At 34.1% G+C, this 19,340-nt stretch overlaps 1 protein-coding gene across 2 annotated transcripts in view; it reads left to right on the top strand.

The window, feature by feature from the left end:
* The window catches only part of NALCN (sodium leak channel, non-selective), a 476,168-nt gene that overhangs the window by 444,384 nt on the left and 12,444 nt on the right, over positions 1-19,340 (top strand). For both annotated transcript variants that reach the window (XM_031958631.1, XM_003765762.2), the window contains exons 31-38: positions 7,473-7,566; positions 8,050-8,156; positions 8,379-8,453; positions 9,449-9,568; positions 11,602-11,670; positions 13,188-13,336; positions 18,554-18,647; positions 19,180-19,312. In XM_031958631.1, the coding sequence (XP_031814491.1) occupies positions 7,473-7,566; positions 8,050-8,156; positions 8,379-8,453; positions 9,449-9,568; positions 11,602-11,670; positions 13,188-13,336; positions 18,554-18,647; positions 19,180-19,312 (841 nt within the window). The remainder of the gene's footprint in view (positions 1-7,472; positions 7,567-8,049; positions 8,157-8,378; positions 8,454-9,448; positions 9,569-11,601; positions 11,671-13,187; positions 13,337-18,553; positions 18,648-19,179; positions 19,313-19,340) is intronic.

The following is a 19,340-nucleotide window of genomic DNA, read 5'->3' as shown; positions in this document are numbered from 1 at the left end:
GAGACCTGGGAAAAACTAAGATTTCTCACTGCATCTCGGATTATCTCCAGTTGTCCAGACTTAAGTTTTACCACTGGACTCAAATATCCCTGGAGAAGAGAGTAAAAGTGATGACTTTGTATAGCCCTGCCTCACTGAAATCCAGTTTACTTGCAAGCCAAGACATCACAAACACATCAAAGTTAGACAAATATAGCTCTATTCTGTGCTGCCTAATTCTGAACCTCCCAACAAGTGACCTAGTATATTGATCCTGGAATCAAATAGATTTAAGTTCAGATTTAGACTCAGATACTAGCCAGTAAATTGGCATCTATTAAGTACCTACTATGTGGTAAGCACTATTGCTAAGCACTGGAGACACAAGGAAAGGTCAAACCAACAAAGATGCACAATTCCTGCTTTCACTAGGTATATAATCCTGGATAATTCACTCAACAAACTTCCCTAAGTTTCCTCTTTTGTAAAATTGAGATAATAATAGCACCTACCTCACAAGATTGTTGTAAAAATGTAATAATATTTACAAATTGTATTGCAAATCATAAAGCACTACTTAATGTTAGCTACCACTATTGTTATTATTATCATTAGTCTGTGTCTCTCTGCAACTTATACTCATTGTTTCAATTTCTATAATTAAATTCAATATTCATGAATTATTTATTAAAGACATGCCATGGGCAAGGCATTGTGCCAGACCCTGGGAATACAAAAACAAAAACAAAAAACAACTTGTGTCTTTAAGGGAACTACATTCTTTTTTGTTGTTGTTCTTTTCTTTTAATTTTTGTAGTATTGTATTTTTTCAAAAACATGTAAAAATAGTTTTCAACATTCATTTTTGTAAAACTTTGTGTTCCAGATTTTTCTCCCTCCTTCCCTTACCTCTCCCCTCCAAAACAGGAAGCAATCCAATATAGGTTAAACATGTGCAATTCTTCTAAAATATTTTCATATTCATCAAGCTACATAAGAAAAATCAAATCAAAAGGGAAAAAATATGAGAAAGAAAAAAATACAAAAATCAACAACAAAAAGATGAAAATACTATGCTTCAAACCACACTGAGTCTCCATAGTTTGTTCTCTGGCTGCAGATGGCACTTTCTATCATGAATGTATTGGAATTACTTTGAATTGCCTCATTCTTGAAAAGTCCCAAGTCCATCACAATTGAATATCACATATCTTGTTGTTACTGTGTACAATGTTCTTAGCATCAGTTTGTAAAGTCTTCCAGACTTTTCCAAAATCAACCTACTCATCATTTCATATAGAATAGCAATATGCCATTACATTCATATACTTATTCAGCAACTGATGGGCATCCACTCAATTTCTAGTTCCTTGCCATTACAAAAAGAATTACTACAAACATTTTACACATGTGAGTCCTTTTTCCTTTTTTATGATCTTTAGGTATAGACCTAATAAGATCAAAAGGGTATGCACAGTTTTATAATACTTTAGGCATAGTTCCAAATTGCTCTACAGAATGTTTGGATCATTTTGCATCTCCACCCATAATGCATTAGGGTCTCAGTTTTTCCACATCCCCTCCAACATTCATCATCCTTACCTGTCATCTTAGGCAATCTGAGGGTATGAAGTGGTACTTCAGAGTTGTCTTAATTTGCACTTCTCTAATCAATAGTGATTTAGAGCATTCTTTCATATGACTAGAAATGGCTTTAATTTTTTCATCTGAAAATTATCTGTTCACATCCTTTGACCATTTGTCAATTGGGGAAGGGTTATATTTTTATAAATTTGAGTCAATTCTCTACATATTTTAGCAATGAGGAATTTATCAGAAACAATGGCTATAAAAATTTTCCCCCAACTTTCTGCTTCCCTTATAATCTTGACTGCATTGGATTTTTTGTGCAAAACCTTTTTAATTTAATGTAATCAAAATTATTCATTTTTGTATTTTATAATGTTCTCCAGTTCCTCTTTGGCCATAAATTTCTCCTTTCTCTACAGATCTGAGAGATAAATTATCCCTTGTTCTTCTAATTTGCTTATAGTAACACCCTTTATGTCAAAATCATGAACCTATTTTGACCTTATCTTGGTATGTGTTAGATATTAGTCAATGCCTAGTTTCTGCCATACTGTTTTCCAGTTTTAAGGCATCTACATTCTAAGGGATTAAGCTATATAGAGCTTAATGGAACTTCAGATGCCACATAATCCAAAAGGGGAAGATAATTTTATAAGTAAGAAGATTAAATTACTTACCCAAGGTCTCAGACTCTTAAGGCAAGAATTCTTCCCTCAGTGTCTCGTATGGCATGACTATTAACAACTATAATACAATTATGATTACTAGAATGAGGGAGTCGGGGCATACAAAGATCCAAGAACAAGGTTCTTTGAGAGAGATGTAAGAACCAGAGGAGCAGGGAAGAATTAAGGAAGTCTACCTTGAGCTAAGCTTTAGAGTAAGAAGAGAATTTTTATCTTTATAAGGAGAAAGTAGTTAGCTAGATAAGGAAAAAGTGAAAATGAATCTTGTTTCCCAGATGAATTTTCAGACATAGGAGATGGATTGTCAAATCAAGGGAAAAACAAATAATCCTTTTTGAAAATAGCATTCATAAAGGGGAGTGGTAGAAAACAGGACCAAAAAAATAGGCCATCTGTGGATTTTGCATTGTATTTTAGAAGCAATAAGGATTCACTGATGATTTTTGAATAGGGGAGTGACATGGTCAGATATGTCTTATGAAGATTATTTTGGGAGCTAGGTAAAAGGTATATTGGAAAGTCAAGGAACTGGTAGCCAAAAAGAGCCATTAGGAAGCTGTTAAAATGGTATGGGTGATCTGGGTTCACTGGAGAGAAACGGATGCATATGAAAACATCCTGAAAGTAGAACAAGTAGGACTTAGAAACATTACATGTTGAGGGAGAGGGAATATCCAAGGATAACTTTAAGATTATACATCTGGATGGTTTGGAAATGGATAGTGCCCCTTAGTGGAGATGGGAAACCTTGGAAAGTGGAGGGGTAAATTTACAGAAGAAATAGATTAAATCGAGGACATATTTAGTTTGAAGCTTTGTCAGAACATCTAAGTAGAAATATTCAACAATTATTTGAAAGTATGAGCCTGTAGCTTGGTAAAAGCTACAGGCTGATTTAGGAGTCATATGAGCAGAAGTGATTACTGAACCAACCAATAGACTTGTCCACCTTCAGTTTTAGGAAAACAAGGCAAATCCCACTTTCATAAGACAACTTCATGGCCCTCCTTTTCTAATATTTTTCAGATATCATTTACAGTGGCTTAGCAACCATAAATCACTAGTTCTTTCCATATCCTAGGATGTAGTTGAGTGAATTTTGTGGCTTGTTTTTACTGATGGCAGCTAAACATTTTCCTCTTTAGAAGTTTAGGCCACAGGACCTTGTGCTTTTTCTGAACCCTATAAATCCATTCCCCTTGAATCTAGAATATATATCAAATTGTGCCCAGATTGCCTCCCTCTCCAAATCTTCATTTTAGGGGGCTTTCTGTTCCTTTCTTTCTAAATCCTCACCCTCATCTCGATTAGCATTTATCTTCTTTTAAATTTGAAAACAAAGTCATCACTCAATATAAAAAAGGAACTATAAGGCCATTTGGATTTTGTTTCTTTGTTTGTTTTTATCCTGTGATAAATAGAATCCCTACAAGAATTTTCTCATTATATACATAAAACTCTGAATTTTTGTTCCTAGCCAATACCTAAGGGAACTTTTGCTCTGGATCTGAATTATGATACTTGTGCCAAAAATCTTCTCTATAGGCAAAGGGAAGCAACTCCCCTCTCCTCCTCATAAGGGATCATTCTCTTTGCTGAACTTACTCATAAACCAGAAAAATGTTCTCCTCTTCCCTTACAGCATTTCATTGTGAATAAATCTCTTCCCTCCGGATCCTTCCCTGCCTTTCTCCCATTTTCCTTGCCAACAAACATAAGAGGCGTTTTCAGCCTCTGGTGGGTCTGGTTAGAAGCAGCTTTCCTGCAGGGTCAATAATAAGGAAAATGAATTTTTTAAATAGTTTAGCCATTTTCACTAAGTCAAGTGCTCTATAAGTGACATAAACAAATCTAAGTATTTTACCAGATCATTTACTGATTTAATTAGTGTATCAATGCATAAATGAACATTTTAAATCTACCATATTATTTATATCATTGAGAAAGAAAATACAGTACAGTAAAAAGATAATTGGGATTGGAATCAGAATGCTAACTACTCATATGACCCTGGCCAAGTTCCTTAACTTCTCAGGGTTTCTTTCCTTATCTGTAAAATGAAAATAGTAATTGCCCTCCCTATTTCTCATTTTTACTGTTAAGGTCAAATGAGTTTCTGCATGTGAAATCCTTTTTGCAAGCATGAACTTCTATATGGATATTAACATTTGAAAATCAGTCAAAAACCCAGAGATCTTCCCAAAGAGAGCAACAAGGATGATGAAGGGACTGTACATTACCATATAAGAACCAATAAAGAATATAGTAAATTGATCCTGATTGTGTAATTGCTTTATGGTCTCTAAGGACCTTTTCAGGTTCTATAACTATGAGCTGATGAGTTCAATGTACATTAAGAAGTCAAATCAACAAGCATTTATGTGCCAGCAACCATGATGCCTTTGTATATCTGAGTACTGGGCATACAAAAAATGATAAAACAGTCCCACTCTTAAAGAGCTCTCAGGCTGATGGTAGGGAAAATGGGGGGAGAGATGGCAACATGCACACCACTGTATAAGATATTTAGAAAATAAGTTGGAGATATTCAACAAGAGATATGCAATTATCTCTTCTAAATCACAGAGATTAAGGGTTTGGTGCTCCCAAGTTCTAGAAAATCCAGCAAAATTTGTTGGTCTTTTGTTCATAGCAGAGAAGTCTGTATGTTGTTTTTTTTTTTTTTTTTTTTTTTTATGGGATGTTTACAGTACCTTATTGTAAATTTTGGATGAAGTATTTGGTCATAGGTTTTCTGTCATCTGCTGGCCTTTGAGTGTCATCGCAGCTTCCACAAAATTCTGAGAAAATTCCCATTTAGTTTCTTTTGCTGACCCATGACATATCAAAACCACAACAGGGAAAGTTGCAATGTAGAAGGGATAAAGTACTAGCATTATTGGGTATTAGGACAAGCCTCTTAAAAAGATTAGATTTTTTTCTGAGACTCAAAGCAAATCAGAGAAACCAAAAAGCAGAGGAGGAAAAGATTTCCAGTTATAGGGGACAGCCAGTAAAAATATGCTGTCAGGAGATAGAGTCTATATTTCCATCTTCACATAACTCAGTGCCCAATTTCTTTTTTTAAGTTTTTTTTTTAAACATTGGTTATAGAATACTAGGAATCAAATCTTTAAAGGCAGATGTTTTTAATTGCATTTAGTTTTCCTGGGTCTTACTTTTCTTAAATGTAAGGAATAAATAGGGTAAAGAATACACCCAATGATTTCTGAGGTTCCATATAGCTCCAAAACAAGGATCCTACAGTCTCATCCAACCTCCTTATTTTAAAGATGAGGGAAGTGAGGGTCAGAGAGATATGGTTGCTTGCCAATTGTCACATAACAAATCAGTGGCAGAATCAGGATTCTAACTCAGTTTCAAGTGCCCTTAAATCATTTCTTTCCACAGTCCAGATTTGTTTGTTCTTACTGCTTACTTACTTGGTGATGGTGAATCTAGAATGGTCCAGCAGCTTAAAACCTTGATGAGAACTGCTTTTTTCTACTACATATTTACATATTGCATAGAAGGAAGAAGAGGAAGAAAATGATAATAATAATTAATTTTTTTTCACTTAAGAGAGGTAGCATGGTGTAGTGGATAGAAAGCCAGCCTTCTAGCCATGAAGACCAAAGTTCAAATATCATCTGTAACATATATTGGGTATGTAACCCCAGAAAATGCTAGGATTTACATAGAAGGTGCCAACCGGGCATTGGTAGAAGGCACTTCCTATGCTAATGAAAGCATGTAGGGGTTCTTAAACCTTTCTGTATATGTCATGTACTCCTTGTAGTCAGGGGAAACTTATGAACTCATTCTCAGAATAATGAATTTAAACAATTTAAGGAAATGTTAAATTTCCATTCATTTCCAATAAAAATCAAAATGCGTTTTTTCTAATGGTCCAACTTCACGGACCCCTTGTGAATCTTGAATTCCAGTTCAAGTACTCTTTTTTATGGTGATTTAACATTTTTGAAGGACTTTATATTTATTATTTTATTTTATCTTCATAGGAAACAAATGAGGTAATTATTAAAATATATTATCCCCATTTTATAGGTGAGAAAACTGAGTCTCAGAGATATTAATTAACTTCCTCAGAATTATCCAATCAGTATCAGATGAAGTCAGGATTTGAACCCAGGTGTCTCTGCTAACTCAAAACAGCAAAAAATAGAGAAAAGAGGGAGAGAGTTAAATAAGTGGGAAGGAAAAGGAATATATGTTGGCATGGAAATAGTGTTGGCTCTGATCGTTTATAAATATTTCCAGTTAAGAAATTACAACCAATTAGTGGTTTTTCTAGAATTTAATCACTACATTATAAGTGATTGAATGGCAGGGAACAAATTTTCCTCCTTTTCATATATCTTACAGTACCAAGGACACAATAGGAGCTCAATATTTCCTGAGTGAATGAATGAGTAATCATTTTTCAAGTCTCTCCAACCTTGCATATCTATGCCTTTCATTAAATGAACTGGAGTTACAAGGAAAACTTCACTTTTCTGACCTTGAAATATGTTGGGGTGTTTATTTTGTTTTGTCCTCACCTAAAATGACAATGTTCTGATAAAAGAACTTGCTACATAATCATTCTGCTGCTTATTAGAGGATTGGCAGAATTCAGAGCATTTGTTGCCTTCTCACTAATCCTTTGTCTTTGAAAAGACCTGATTTTTTTTTCCTTATGCTTTATATGATTGCATATTTTGAGGACAATGGGAAGATAGGGGAGACAGGAAAATACTTTCACAAGATAAAATAATAGTAGTAAGACATTATTTTGCTGCAATGTCTTCTGCAATGAAAGTGAATAAAAATTAGCTGCTATTTAAACAGATATTCCCTCCCTTTGTTTGATTCCAGCAAGTAGAAAATCAAATAAAAAAGTAACATTTTCCACAGCTGACTATCCTATGTCTATAGAGCAATAAGTCTTCTTACTGAATAGGGTCTACCAGCCAAAGAGTCGACTTTGGGAACTGCCCTCGAGGTGAAGGAGAGAAACTCTGACCCTGTTTACCCAAGTGCCCCTGTGTGGAAAGAAGTGCTGTCTTTTAAGCTCCAAAAGCAGCACTGTTTTTTTTCCCTTTTTTTTTTTTTTTTTTTTTTTTTTTTTTTTTTTTTGTCTTATGATGACCACATTTGGAATGTTCTGGGTTTAGATGACAAAAGGCTTTTTTATGCTTTCCTTTGTTTATTAAGGGAACGGCGTTACTGACTGTAGATCAGAGAAGATGGGAAGATCTGAAAAGCAGACTGAAGATAGCACAACCTCTTCATCTCCCACCTCGCCCGGGTATCAAAGATGCTCTGATTTCATTCATGTTGGGCACTAGTGTTCATGATTCCCCAGGAGTCTAAGATTTAAATTAAAATAATAATCGTGAGGCCGCTAGGAGGTTGTGCATAAGTTAATGCAGAAACAGCCATCTAACCACAGATCTCTGCATAAGGCTATTAAAACTAGCCGCCCAAAGGTTGTGCTTCAGTGCTTTTAGGATAAGCCTTAATGAAAAAAATGAATTTTTAAATAAAATATATTTGTGCTTGCCTTTTAATAATGAGAGTGAAATATATTAACCTGACAGAAATGTGACTGTCCTCTCAGTACTAAAGGCTTCATGCAGTTGTTGTTTTTAAATATTCAAAGTTAGATTAAAACTGTAGTGGGGGAAAAATGTTGAATGTGTCTTGAGATGATCATTATAGAAAATGAAAAACAAGAAAGCAAATGTGACCCAGGACTAAAATGCCCTTGCAAAAAATCCTTCTTTTGCAGATAATGATGGTTTTAGAGCTAAAATGTATGACATTACCCAGCATCCCTTTTTTAAGAGGACTATAGCTGTGCTGGTCCTGGCTCAATCTGTGCTACTGTCAGTCAAGGTACATTTTTTAAATATATTTTGCTTCACACTATGCATTTGCAAATTGTTTTTTTTTCATTTATTCATTCATTCATCTAGCTGAGAATGTAGCAAGCTGCCATTCTTGTCTAAACATAAGCTCAGCCATAATTTAAAAAAAAAAAAAGTTTCTCCTAATAGGAAGGAGAAAAACCATCTTAAGAAATCACATAGTTACATGTTGTTTCTTTTTTGATTTCAGTGGGATGTTGCAGATCCAGTTACTGTTCCTTTAGCAACAATGTCAGTTGTGTTCACCTTCATTTTTGTCCTGGAGGTATGATAAAGGGCTTAAGACTCTCCAAGTGTTTTCTGCTCATTTCCTATTATTCACTTTCATAGGGTACAGGTTATGGATTTAGGATGTTAGAACTGTTAAGGAACATGCCATTAAACCCCCTCATTTTTACAGATGAAGAAGCTAAGCTTCTCAAAAGAGAACCTCTGTGATTTACACAAGATTACAAAAATACTAAGTGGCAGGCTGAAATTTGAATTGAGGTTCTCTGATTCCAAAACCACCTCTTTTTTTGCCGGTACCACACCCCCTCCCCTCAATTCATTATTTTAAGATGGAAGCTTTAAATGAAAATTATTTTCCATTATTTCATTATGTTAAGAGAATTGTTTTTGAAAACATATCATTAGAATTATCTCCTTTTTTAATATGATGGTCTCCATTTCTATAACAAATATTCTCTTTTTCTTTTCCAATTGCTAAGCCACTTCTGGGGACTGCTGTGCCTTAGTTGTGGCACTATTAGTGATGTCTAGCTGTACAATCAGTGATTTAGGGTATTCAAAATATAGCAAAGAGAGCTGACTCATGGGTTTGCTCTTGACAGAGCTAAGATTACCTTAAAATACATGTTGGTTGCACAATCACTATTCAATTCAACTTTTTTAAGACCCTAGAACTTATATTTCATAAATATGTGGTGTTTCCTATCCCTATGAGTGTTTTACTTGAGGAAGCAAAATATGCAGCTGTCTAAATTAGTGGGAGGGAAGGAAAGACAGAGTATGGAGGAATGACTTTTGCCATTAATTTATAGTTCATTCAATTTCTAATGAATTTATGTTTTTTTTTAAAGTGACATGTTTTGTTTAGTGAGAAATACTTTTAATTTACACAAACTATTTCAATTTTTAAAAATTTCCTAAAAATAATTGTTTATATTTCCACTTAGTTGTAGACTCTACTTGTGCTTGATAAATTAAAGTTTTGCTAGAAAAAAATCCATCATCTTATGTGTCTTTATTGTTTTCCAGGTTACAATGAAGATTATCGCCATGTCACCTGCAGGCTTCTGGCAGAGCCGAAGGAATCGATATGACCTCTTGGTGACTTCCCTTGGTGTCATTTGGGTGATACTTCATTTTGCTCTCCTTGTAAGATCCTCACTTGCAATAATACTATGTTGCTTATTAAAATTAAAGCCAGTCCCATATTAGAACTGCAAATGGAAAAAAGCATAGGTAGAAAAGAGGCAAAATATTGGATAATTCAGAAACTGCATCTTTTGTCTCTGGAGTACACACATCTCCCTCCCACTCAGCCCCAGAAGCAATGGCATGGAATGCTATAGATAGTCTATGACTCAAAGAACCCACACATCTACAACCACGAACTGATTCTATTAAGAAAATGCTATGATGGTGATCTGTATTATGCTGCCTTCGTAAAGAAGTAGAACTCTCCCAGGATGAGCTGTCACAACTCCTAGACACTAGCAGCTTTTCTCTGAACCCAATTCTCACTGTTATTGTCACGTGGAGGGAGAAGGATCCAGCAAAAATTTGCTCAATACTTCAGTGGATTGGGAAAAACATCTTTTTTCCTTCCAATGCATACCCTAGAGAAAAGTGCCCTCTCACATTCAAGGTCTGACCAAAGGCAGCACAGTTACCTGGTACAAAGAAAGCACCTAATGAACTCCAGCTGACTAACAATCCCCTGTAGGGAGGACTGTACATAGAAATTCCTAAATCTGATAGAAATTTCTAAATCTGATAAAATTCACTTTCCTATTATCACTTTTTGTGTTCTTCATTCAGAAACCATACAACCTTATCAAAATGCTTTTTACAATTGATTATATAAAAAGAGATACTGAACCCCTTCTAGCCCACAAATATGCATACAGGAAATATATCCATATGTTTCTGTTTGAGAACTTTACAAAAAGTTGGAGAAATAATGTGGTTTGGTGGAAGGAGTACTGGATTTGGATTCTGAGGGCCAGGTTTCAATCCAGCTTTGTTAATTTAGTCATCCCTGGGTGAATTTGAACCACTTTACTTCTATGAGTCTCACTGGTAAAATAAAGCAGATGGGCAATAATGCCTCTGTTATGCCTCCAGTTCTAAGTTGATGATCCTGAAGTCACATATCTTTCTGTGTCTGTGATCTTATGCTATATAGGATGCTTCTTAAATTTGTCTGTGACATTTGCTTAGGCTAACCCAACAAAGCACAAACATCCTTTGGTAGCTTTTTTTTTTAACTAGAATGGTTATAACAGCTTTATCTAATAAATGTTTGCCTTCTAATAAGACAATTGTTTAGTTGTAAAGTTCATAAGGCTAAATTTTGTTAGCAAATAATGATACATTGGGTTGGCTGTGTCCTTAAAGAGTTATGTAGTCACCATCACTGAAAGGGAATGTCATACCCAAATCATCCTAGATGTCTTGTCCTAAAAAAACTTACAGAGAAGGCAAGTCCCTGATTTTCTTGGGTAATTAATTCTAATGTTGAACTACCCTCCTTGTCAGGAATGTTGCTCTTATTGGATTTAGCATAAGCAGGTCTAAGTTCAAATCCTATCTTTTTGATATACTACTTGTATACAGTAGTATACACTACTATAAAAATCATGTAACCTTTCTGGGCTTATAAAACCCTCTCTATGATCTCTAAAGTCTTTTCTTTGCTCTAAATCCCATGATTCCTTATATTTCATCACAAGATCCTCTGTCATTAGGGCCAATAGACATGAAAATCATGTCTTTAGCATCTCCTTTATTCTTCTGTAAATTCCATAAAGGCAGAAGCTATACTTTATCAGAACTTCAAATCTGCTCCTAGTGCCTAGCCTAGTGCTTTGCACACAGGCAGCACTTAATAAATGATTGTTAAATGCTTATTTTATATAATAACCCTTCAATAGAGAAGTCACCTAAGCAAAACATAGCTCCAAGTTTCATTTATTATTTTCATTTTATGTATAATATTTATTCATGAGATGTGACAGTGACCTTTTCAGAACCTTCTTAGACAAATTTCCTATATGAATTTCCACATTTTATTAAAGCAATTTTTCAGTAGACTTCTCAGATGGTTTCAAGTGAGAAATGTAACTGGAACTGGAACAAAATCTCTTGTGCAAATTATGAAAGTCTTTCTTCTATTTAAATTCCAGAATGCATATACATATATGATGGGAGCCTGTGTGATTGTCTTCAGGTTTTTCTCCATTTGTGGAAAACATGTAAGTATCTCATAGGTTATGATTCAGGAAGTTAATTTAAAGACAATATAAAATAAGAAGTTGGCAACAGTTTCTTAAGGAGGGCTTCATATTTAAGTACATATTTTTCAGGATTATTAACAAAAATTATTCAAAATAATAAACCTAAGAACTCATCAATCTCAGTAGCTAACTTAGCCCCATAAGCTACTTGTCCTCAAAAAGGCTTCTAGATTTCAATGGGATGGTTTTTTATTCAGCAAATCAAATAAATTGTCAAAAAGATCTGCATCATCCAAAAAAATACTGTTCATTTTCCTTTGTGATAAACTTTGTTCTTAATGGGAATCTTCATTTATAGAGGGAAAATATGATTATGTTTATTATAGACCATATTATAGATCAATGCTACTGGGAATAATAAAGGCAGTAATATAACCAATACTCAAAATGCAGCTTAGATAGGCACTGATAATTGTGGAGACCAAAGAGAATTTCTTGCAGTTAAGAAATAACATAGTACAACAAAAGAACATTGGCCCAGGTTTCAAATATGGTTCTAGCAATACCTTTGTAACTTTAAGAAAATCACTTTACTCAGTTCTTTACCTATAAAATGAACATTGGAAAATCTCTAAGGTCCCTTCCAGATGTAAACTTCTAGTCTTATGAAAAATTATTCTAAAATGTCTTGTAGGATATAAAGTAAAAGGCACATTTACTTTTGCTGCTTTCTCTATTGATATGTTGTTGTTTTTGTAGAAGGGAATATATAGAATATAATATAGAATAATGTCTGTGATTCCCAAAGCATAGCATAAATTCTATAATAAGCAAAATTTTTGTGTTTTAAAGCTATTATGTAATATTTCTTGTGGATATTGACTCCCCCAAAATGAGTAACATTTACTGCTACTGAAAAGAATCAAAGTGACTTCTTACTCCTATAAGAGAAAGTTTGAACAGTGCTGTTTTCCCATGTTGGCTTGGCCAACTTAAAGAGATCAACAGTTGACTGAAGATTTAGCAGCCAGGGGTTTAAAAAAAAGTTACTAACTAGTCATGTGAAATAAAAGACTAGAGATAGAGAGGTAATAGAGAAGGCATGGTTCTTGATCTCCACTAATAGGAAGCCTTTGAAATAGATATGGTAGACAACATAAATATAAACTACAAATGAGCCATCTAAGTAATCTCAACATGTCATCCTGTCATTGTCATGACTACAGAGATAACACCATCATGAAGGCTCTTTAAGAATAAATATTTTTATATTTGTATCAAAACATTTAGCTCAGTGCCTGGCACAAAGTAGGTACTTAATAAATGTTTGTCAATTGTCATAACTATAACCTCAACATCAAAACAGCTTATTACCTATTTTAGAAAGTAGCTGTAATACAAGGAAAGCATTCTTGTTTGTTATTCACACATAGAAGATCTTGAGAATCTATTTTATTACAATATGTTTAAATAAAATACCCTTTCTCCCCCATCTCTTCTACATGATTGAATTATATTGTTCTTCCTGTTTGCAGGTAACACTAAAGATGCTCCTTTTGACAGTGGTTGTCAGCATGTACAAAAGTTTCTTTATCATCGTGGGGATGTTTTTATTGTTGCTGTGCTATGCCTTTGCTGGAGTTGTTTTGTTTGGAACAGTGAAATATGGAGAGAACATTAACAGGTTGGCATCCCTACTATCCATTTCCTTTTTTTAATTAAGTAGAGAAACCATCCCCATTTTTATATACATGAGCATGTGACTAGTGCTATAAAAATCTTTATGGGTCGTTATTTGTTTGTTTAAGGTTTTATCTGATAGAGAATTAGAAGGACAAAGGTAATAAATGAGAAACCAGAAGAGATTAAAACTGCCAGAATTAGGCATAATCCTATGTTATAAAAACCTTGTGCCATTTTTTCCATTGAAAACTTAGTACATTAAAATGCCAATCTTGAATATACATTGTGTTGAGTCTATATTTCAGTGCAGAAAAATAAAACTTTAGACATAATTTTGAATTTAGACAATAATCACTAAGTTTATAGAATTAAAGGAAATGTGATTATTGTTTTTGTTTTATCAACTTGCATCTTACTCGGGAAATTAAATTCAATGTGATTATGTTTTGCTTCACTGAACTTGCCTCCACATATTTTTCCTGCATCTGTTCCCTCCTTTCCACTCATAATGTACAGGCCCTCATTATCTCTCATCGAGACTACTATAATAGACTCCAAATTGCTCTCTTTGACTGAATCCATCTTCTCTCTAATCTATCATTCACACAACTAATAAAGCAATTTTTCTAAAGCTCAAGACTCCCCATGGCACTGCATTGCTGAGGAGTCTTCAGTAACTCCCTATTGCCTCTAGAATAAATGGGAGAATAAAATCATCTTAGCCATGCATCTAAGTCTCCATGAAATCTAGCTCCAGTTTTCCTTTACATTCCCACAGAGCTAATCTACATATAACCTAAACTCAACATAGCATCACTGGAAACTATACAATTGTTGAATCTATTTTTCAGGCTGGAGATGAATTATCTTATTACTACCATTCAAAATCTTTACCTTCCTTCAAAGGCAAATTACACTGCTACTCCCTCCATCAAGCCTTCCCTAGTCTCACTTTCCTCAACTCCAGCTGCAAGTGATATCTATATCCTAAGATTTCTTAGAGATCTTTTGCTGGAAATTTCTTTTACTCCCACCATTTCTTACTCTTTTATAATTACCCATGAAATGTCTTGTGCATTTTTTTTCTTTTTCTACCTAGAATTTAGGATATAGGTGGCACTTGTAAGTATTTACTATGGGGACAGAAACCACAATATTGTAATGTAATTTTTTCAATGTGACTCAAATATTATGTATTCAGACCTTGCTACATGCAAGACTTGATTTTAAATATGACTTGAGACATTTACCTCTTATGTTTGTTCCAGTTTCCTCATCTGTAAAATGAATATAATAATAACATATTCCTCCTATGGCTATTGAAAGAATTGAATGAATTAATATTTTTAAAGCATTTGGCATCTAAGGCCAGGCACGGAATAATATTATATAAGTGTTTTAATAATGATAATAACATTATTATCATATTAAATGTTAAAAATGATGCTTAGTTGCTTCAAAATACTCTACCAAGATGCTATCAAGAAGCTTACAGTTTAGAACGTGAGATAAGAGAAATAAATACAATATATCACCACATCCTTAATGTGAGTGATATGCATATTTTCTCCCCCTGGTATAGTTTCTAACCTATTCATACCTCCTTATCCTGTGAAATTCTTGCCTATATCTCTTTCCAGTGATCTTCCATGAAAACATTCCACGACATGATGAAAGCCTAAGTCTCCATATTGTAGCACTCAATTTTTTTCTTCTGACAGCTTTTGGTCTTGTTATTCAGCCAGATTATTTTCATTTACAATGTATTTCCTAGATTACATCTTTGATACAGTAGCATGGAGGTGCAATAGAGTGCCAGTCTTGAAGACTGAGTTCAGACACTTACTAGCTATGTAACATGTCACTTAACCCTGTTTGCCTCAGTTTCCTCATCTGTAAAATGACCTGGAAAAAGAAATGGGTAAACCACTCCCATATATTTGCCAAGTCATTAAGAATTAAACATGACTGAATTAAAACAACATGCTTTGCATACTTATTATGTAGATCGTTATTGGAATTGTCTGAAGGCTGTTAATTCCCACCCTGTGTTGAACATGGTGGGTACTATGACAAGGACAGAACTGAGAAAGGTTTGATGGAAAATCTGACAATTTCAAGATAAATACTAAAGAAAGATTGGGTTTTATCAAGCTAAGAGACAGAATATTTTGAGACAATCTGAAAAGAATAGAACATATCTGAGGAGAAATGAGTAGGATGCAAGGAGCAGGGGATAGGGTAAGACATTTGATTTAGAATCTGAACACTTGGGTTCAAGGTCTATCTCTGTCACTTGCTACTTCTGTGAATTTTGACAAGTCATTTAACTTTTCCAGTCTTGAGTATCATCTTTTTAATATGTGAAGATAAGCTTTGAGATGCCTTCCAAATCTAAATCTATTATCCAATAATCTAGTTCATCTGAAACACAGGTAATATGGTCAAAAAGCCTGGAAAGACATGTTAAGACCATATTTTGTTGTTGTTATTCTTCAGTCTTTTCAATTACATGTGGCTCTTTATCACCCCCATTTTGGGTTTTCTTGGTAAAGATACTGGAGTGATTTGCCATTTCCTTCTCTAGCTCCTTTTACAAATGAGAAAACTGTGGTAAACAGGGTTAAGTGACTTGCTCAAAGTCACACAACTAATAAGAGTCTAAGTCAGGATTCAAACTCAGAAAAATGAGTATTCCTGACTTCAGACCTGGCACTTTATCCACTGTGCCACCTTGCTGCCCTAAGGTTAATGTTTTTTTTCCTATAAGGAATAGGGAATCATTGAAGTTTTTTGAATAGTTGAGAACAACAATCTATACTTTAAAAAGATGAATCAGGGCAGCATAGAATTCAGAAATCCCAAGGATACCAACTACTTTTTGACAAATCTACTGGGAAAATTCAAAACCAGCTTGTCTTGAATTTAGACCATCATTTCCCATCATATGCCACAATAAATTCAAAACTGATGCTTGGCCCAACTATAAAAAATTACGTTACTAAGAAGAGAAGAAGAGATATTTTTTTATAGCTATGGATAGAGAGGGGATTATTAACCAAAAAAGAGATTAAAATGATTATAAATGATAAAATGGATAATTTTGATCACATCAAATTTTAAAGTTTTCATACAAACACAATAAATGCAATTAAAATGACTGTTCCTAGGAAAAAATCTTTGCAGCAAATTTCTCTGATAGAAGTTTTCATACAAACACAATAAATGCAATTAGAATGATTGTTACCTAGGGAAAAATCTTTGCAGCAAATCTCTCTGATAGAGGTCTGTTATCCAAAAGTTTCCAGGGAATGAGACAAATAAATTCTGCAATAGATTCCTCAATAGGTCAAAAAATATGAACATATAGTTCCCACAAGAGAAAAGCAAACTATCAACAATATGTACCATTGCTTCAAATAATAGTAAAAGATATGCCCATAAAAATAATTCTGAGATTCTATCTCAATTGTACCATTATCAAAGTTGCCAAAAAAAAGAAAAAAGAAAATTCATAATAGAGGACCTATGAGAGTAAAAGCATACTTATGCACTGTTGGCAAAGCCACTAAATGTTGCAACATCCTGGAAAACAACTTGAAACTATTCCCCCAAAGTCACTAATCTGTATAATACCTTTTAACTTATTGATACTATGGTTGAAGTATGGGGAAGGTATAGGGTGAGGGAGAGGTGGAGGATAAGGGAAATGGAGAGGTAAGGGGGGGAGAGAATGAGTGTTTGAGGAATATGTAGTTTTTCAGTTTAATAGAAATATGAAGTGTAAGAGACAATATAATGTGAAATTAAGCTAGAAAGAAAAATTGAGGCTAGATGCTGCAGGGATTTACATGCAAAACTAAGAAAAGTGAGTGAAATAAGTAAAAAAAAAAAAAAGTAAGAGAGATGAAATATGAGTTTGATTCTGAACCAGCTCAATTTGGAGTATTTGAGAATGATCTAGGAGAAAATGTCTAGCAAACAATTGATGTAAGATTGGAGCTCAGGAGTAAGATAATGAATTATTGAGGGGAGAGAGAGAAAGAGGGCAAAATCCAAAAATAATAAAAGATTTCAAATCCAGACAATTAGAAAAATGGTACATTAATAAAAATAGAGAATTAACAAGTTGAGGAATGTTAAGGATGGAGAGGATTATGAGTTCAAGTTTGAGTTTTTAAAACTAGAGCTCAAAAGTGACGCTGAGACTAGAGATGGGTTGTGGAGGATTACTATTATATTACTATATTACCATATTACTAATAAGCATAAATATAATAGGTAGAATGGGGTGATCTATGTGACTGATATAGAAAAGGATTCAGGTCTCCTTAGTACAACATTAAAAAATTTATCCTGGATTGTTCCCCTGATGCTAGAGATACAAGAGAAAGGTGATTTTATTACAATTTCTTTCATGCCAGGACTTTTTAATATTGTGTGTGTGTGTGTGTAAGATGGACTCCTTTGTGTTACCTGTGGGCTTCTTCTCAGAGTAATTGGTTTTTATTTTTATCACAAGTGAAAGAAATTCTAAATTTTAATTAATGGTTAGTGAAATACAATTTCTTCCACTCAAGTTCACAGACCTGAAATCTGATAGAAGTGGGATTGGGATCTTGAGGAAAGTCAAAAAGGATAGCAACAGGTCCCAGTGGGAATTCAAAAAGGATTCAACAATAAGAGTATCAGCTGATGTACATTTCCAATTTAGAAACTTTCTACAGAAAGGCTTGGAATCCCAACTCTAGGAGTGGAAGAATTGGTGGTCTATAAATTCATCCTTTCTGTCACCATAGCAGTAAATACCATACCATGAAATGGACTAATTGTTGGAATACACTTGTTTTCACTTCTTTTGAATTACTGTATATTGGCACATTACATGTAGAAATGACTCTTCATTTAGGTAGGGAAGAAGCATGAAGACAAATATGATATACTGAGAATACTGCTGGATGACTCTAATCACGGGAACCTGAGTTCAAATCCCACTCTCTCCTTTACTTTTTGTGTGACCTTGAATAGGTCATAATTCCTCCCTGGATCCCCACCTCCCTTCATCTGCAAAAGGTTTTGATACAGATGATCTCTGAAACTCCTTCCACTTTTAAGTCTATGATCTTATAAAGCTGTTCTCAGTTAAAACACCTTCCAGAATTTCTCTATGACAAATTATGCACCTGAAATTTTTCTGTTTCTTTTTGAAATAAAATAGGCACGCAAATTTTTCCTCAGCTGGAAAAGCCATTACTGTGCTCTTCCGAATAGTCACAGGGGAAGATTGGAACAAGATTATGCACGACTGTATGGTAAATATGACCTAATCACAGATACTGCTTTAATTTGAATCAGTATGGATCCAATCAGCAATCTAGTATTTCAAGATAGCATTGTTTTGTTGGTATCAAATAAAAGTGGTCCTGATATCTTGGCTTTAAAATTAGATTTGACAACTTGTACCTCTTATCATTTAGACTTTTTTCTGTTCTAAAATTGGCTCTGTTGTTTAAGTCAGAGAAACAAAAAATTACTTCTTTGTCTGTTAACACAGGATTTGTATTAATGGCCACTAATCAACTAGGATGGGAATCAGATTTCTTCAGTACAAACCTTCAATCCAATTTAATGCACTTGAGACTCTTAAGGATGAAAGAAAGAAATAAAAAATATACTTTTATTATTAATAAAATTAGTGAGGTAGCCAGAATGTAATCATCTTTAAAGATGGCACTGGCATTTATTGTGTCTTTTTTGTTCAGGAATGCTTTTAAAAACTAATTAAATTCAATTAATTAGTCAGTTAATAAAAGATTTTGTAATCTCTGTCCCTCCCCCAAAAAGGTTCAGCCTCCATTTTGTACACCAGATGATTTCAAATATTGGGCAACAGACTGTGGAAATTACGCTGGAGCACTTATGTATTTTTGTTCATTTTATGTCATCATTGCCTACATCATGCTAAATTTGCTTGTTGGTAAGTAATATTCTTTGAATATAAAATA

Source organism: Sarcophilus harrisii, chromosome 3, assembly GCF_902635505.1.
Source record: "Sarcophilus harrisii chromosome 3, mSarHar1.11, whole genome shotgun sequence".
NCBI lineage: Eukaryota > Metazoa > Chordata > Mammalia > Dasyuromorphia > Dasyuridae > Sarcophilus > Sarcophilus harrisii.
This window is presented reverse-complemented; position numbering and strand designations above follow the sequence as displayed.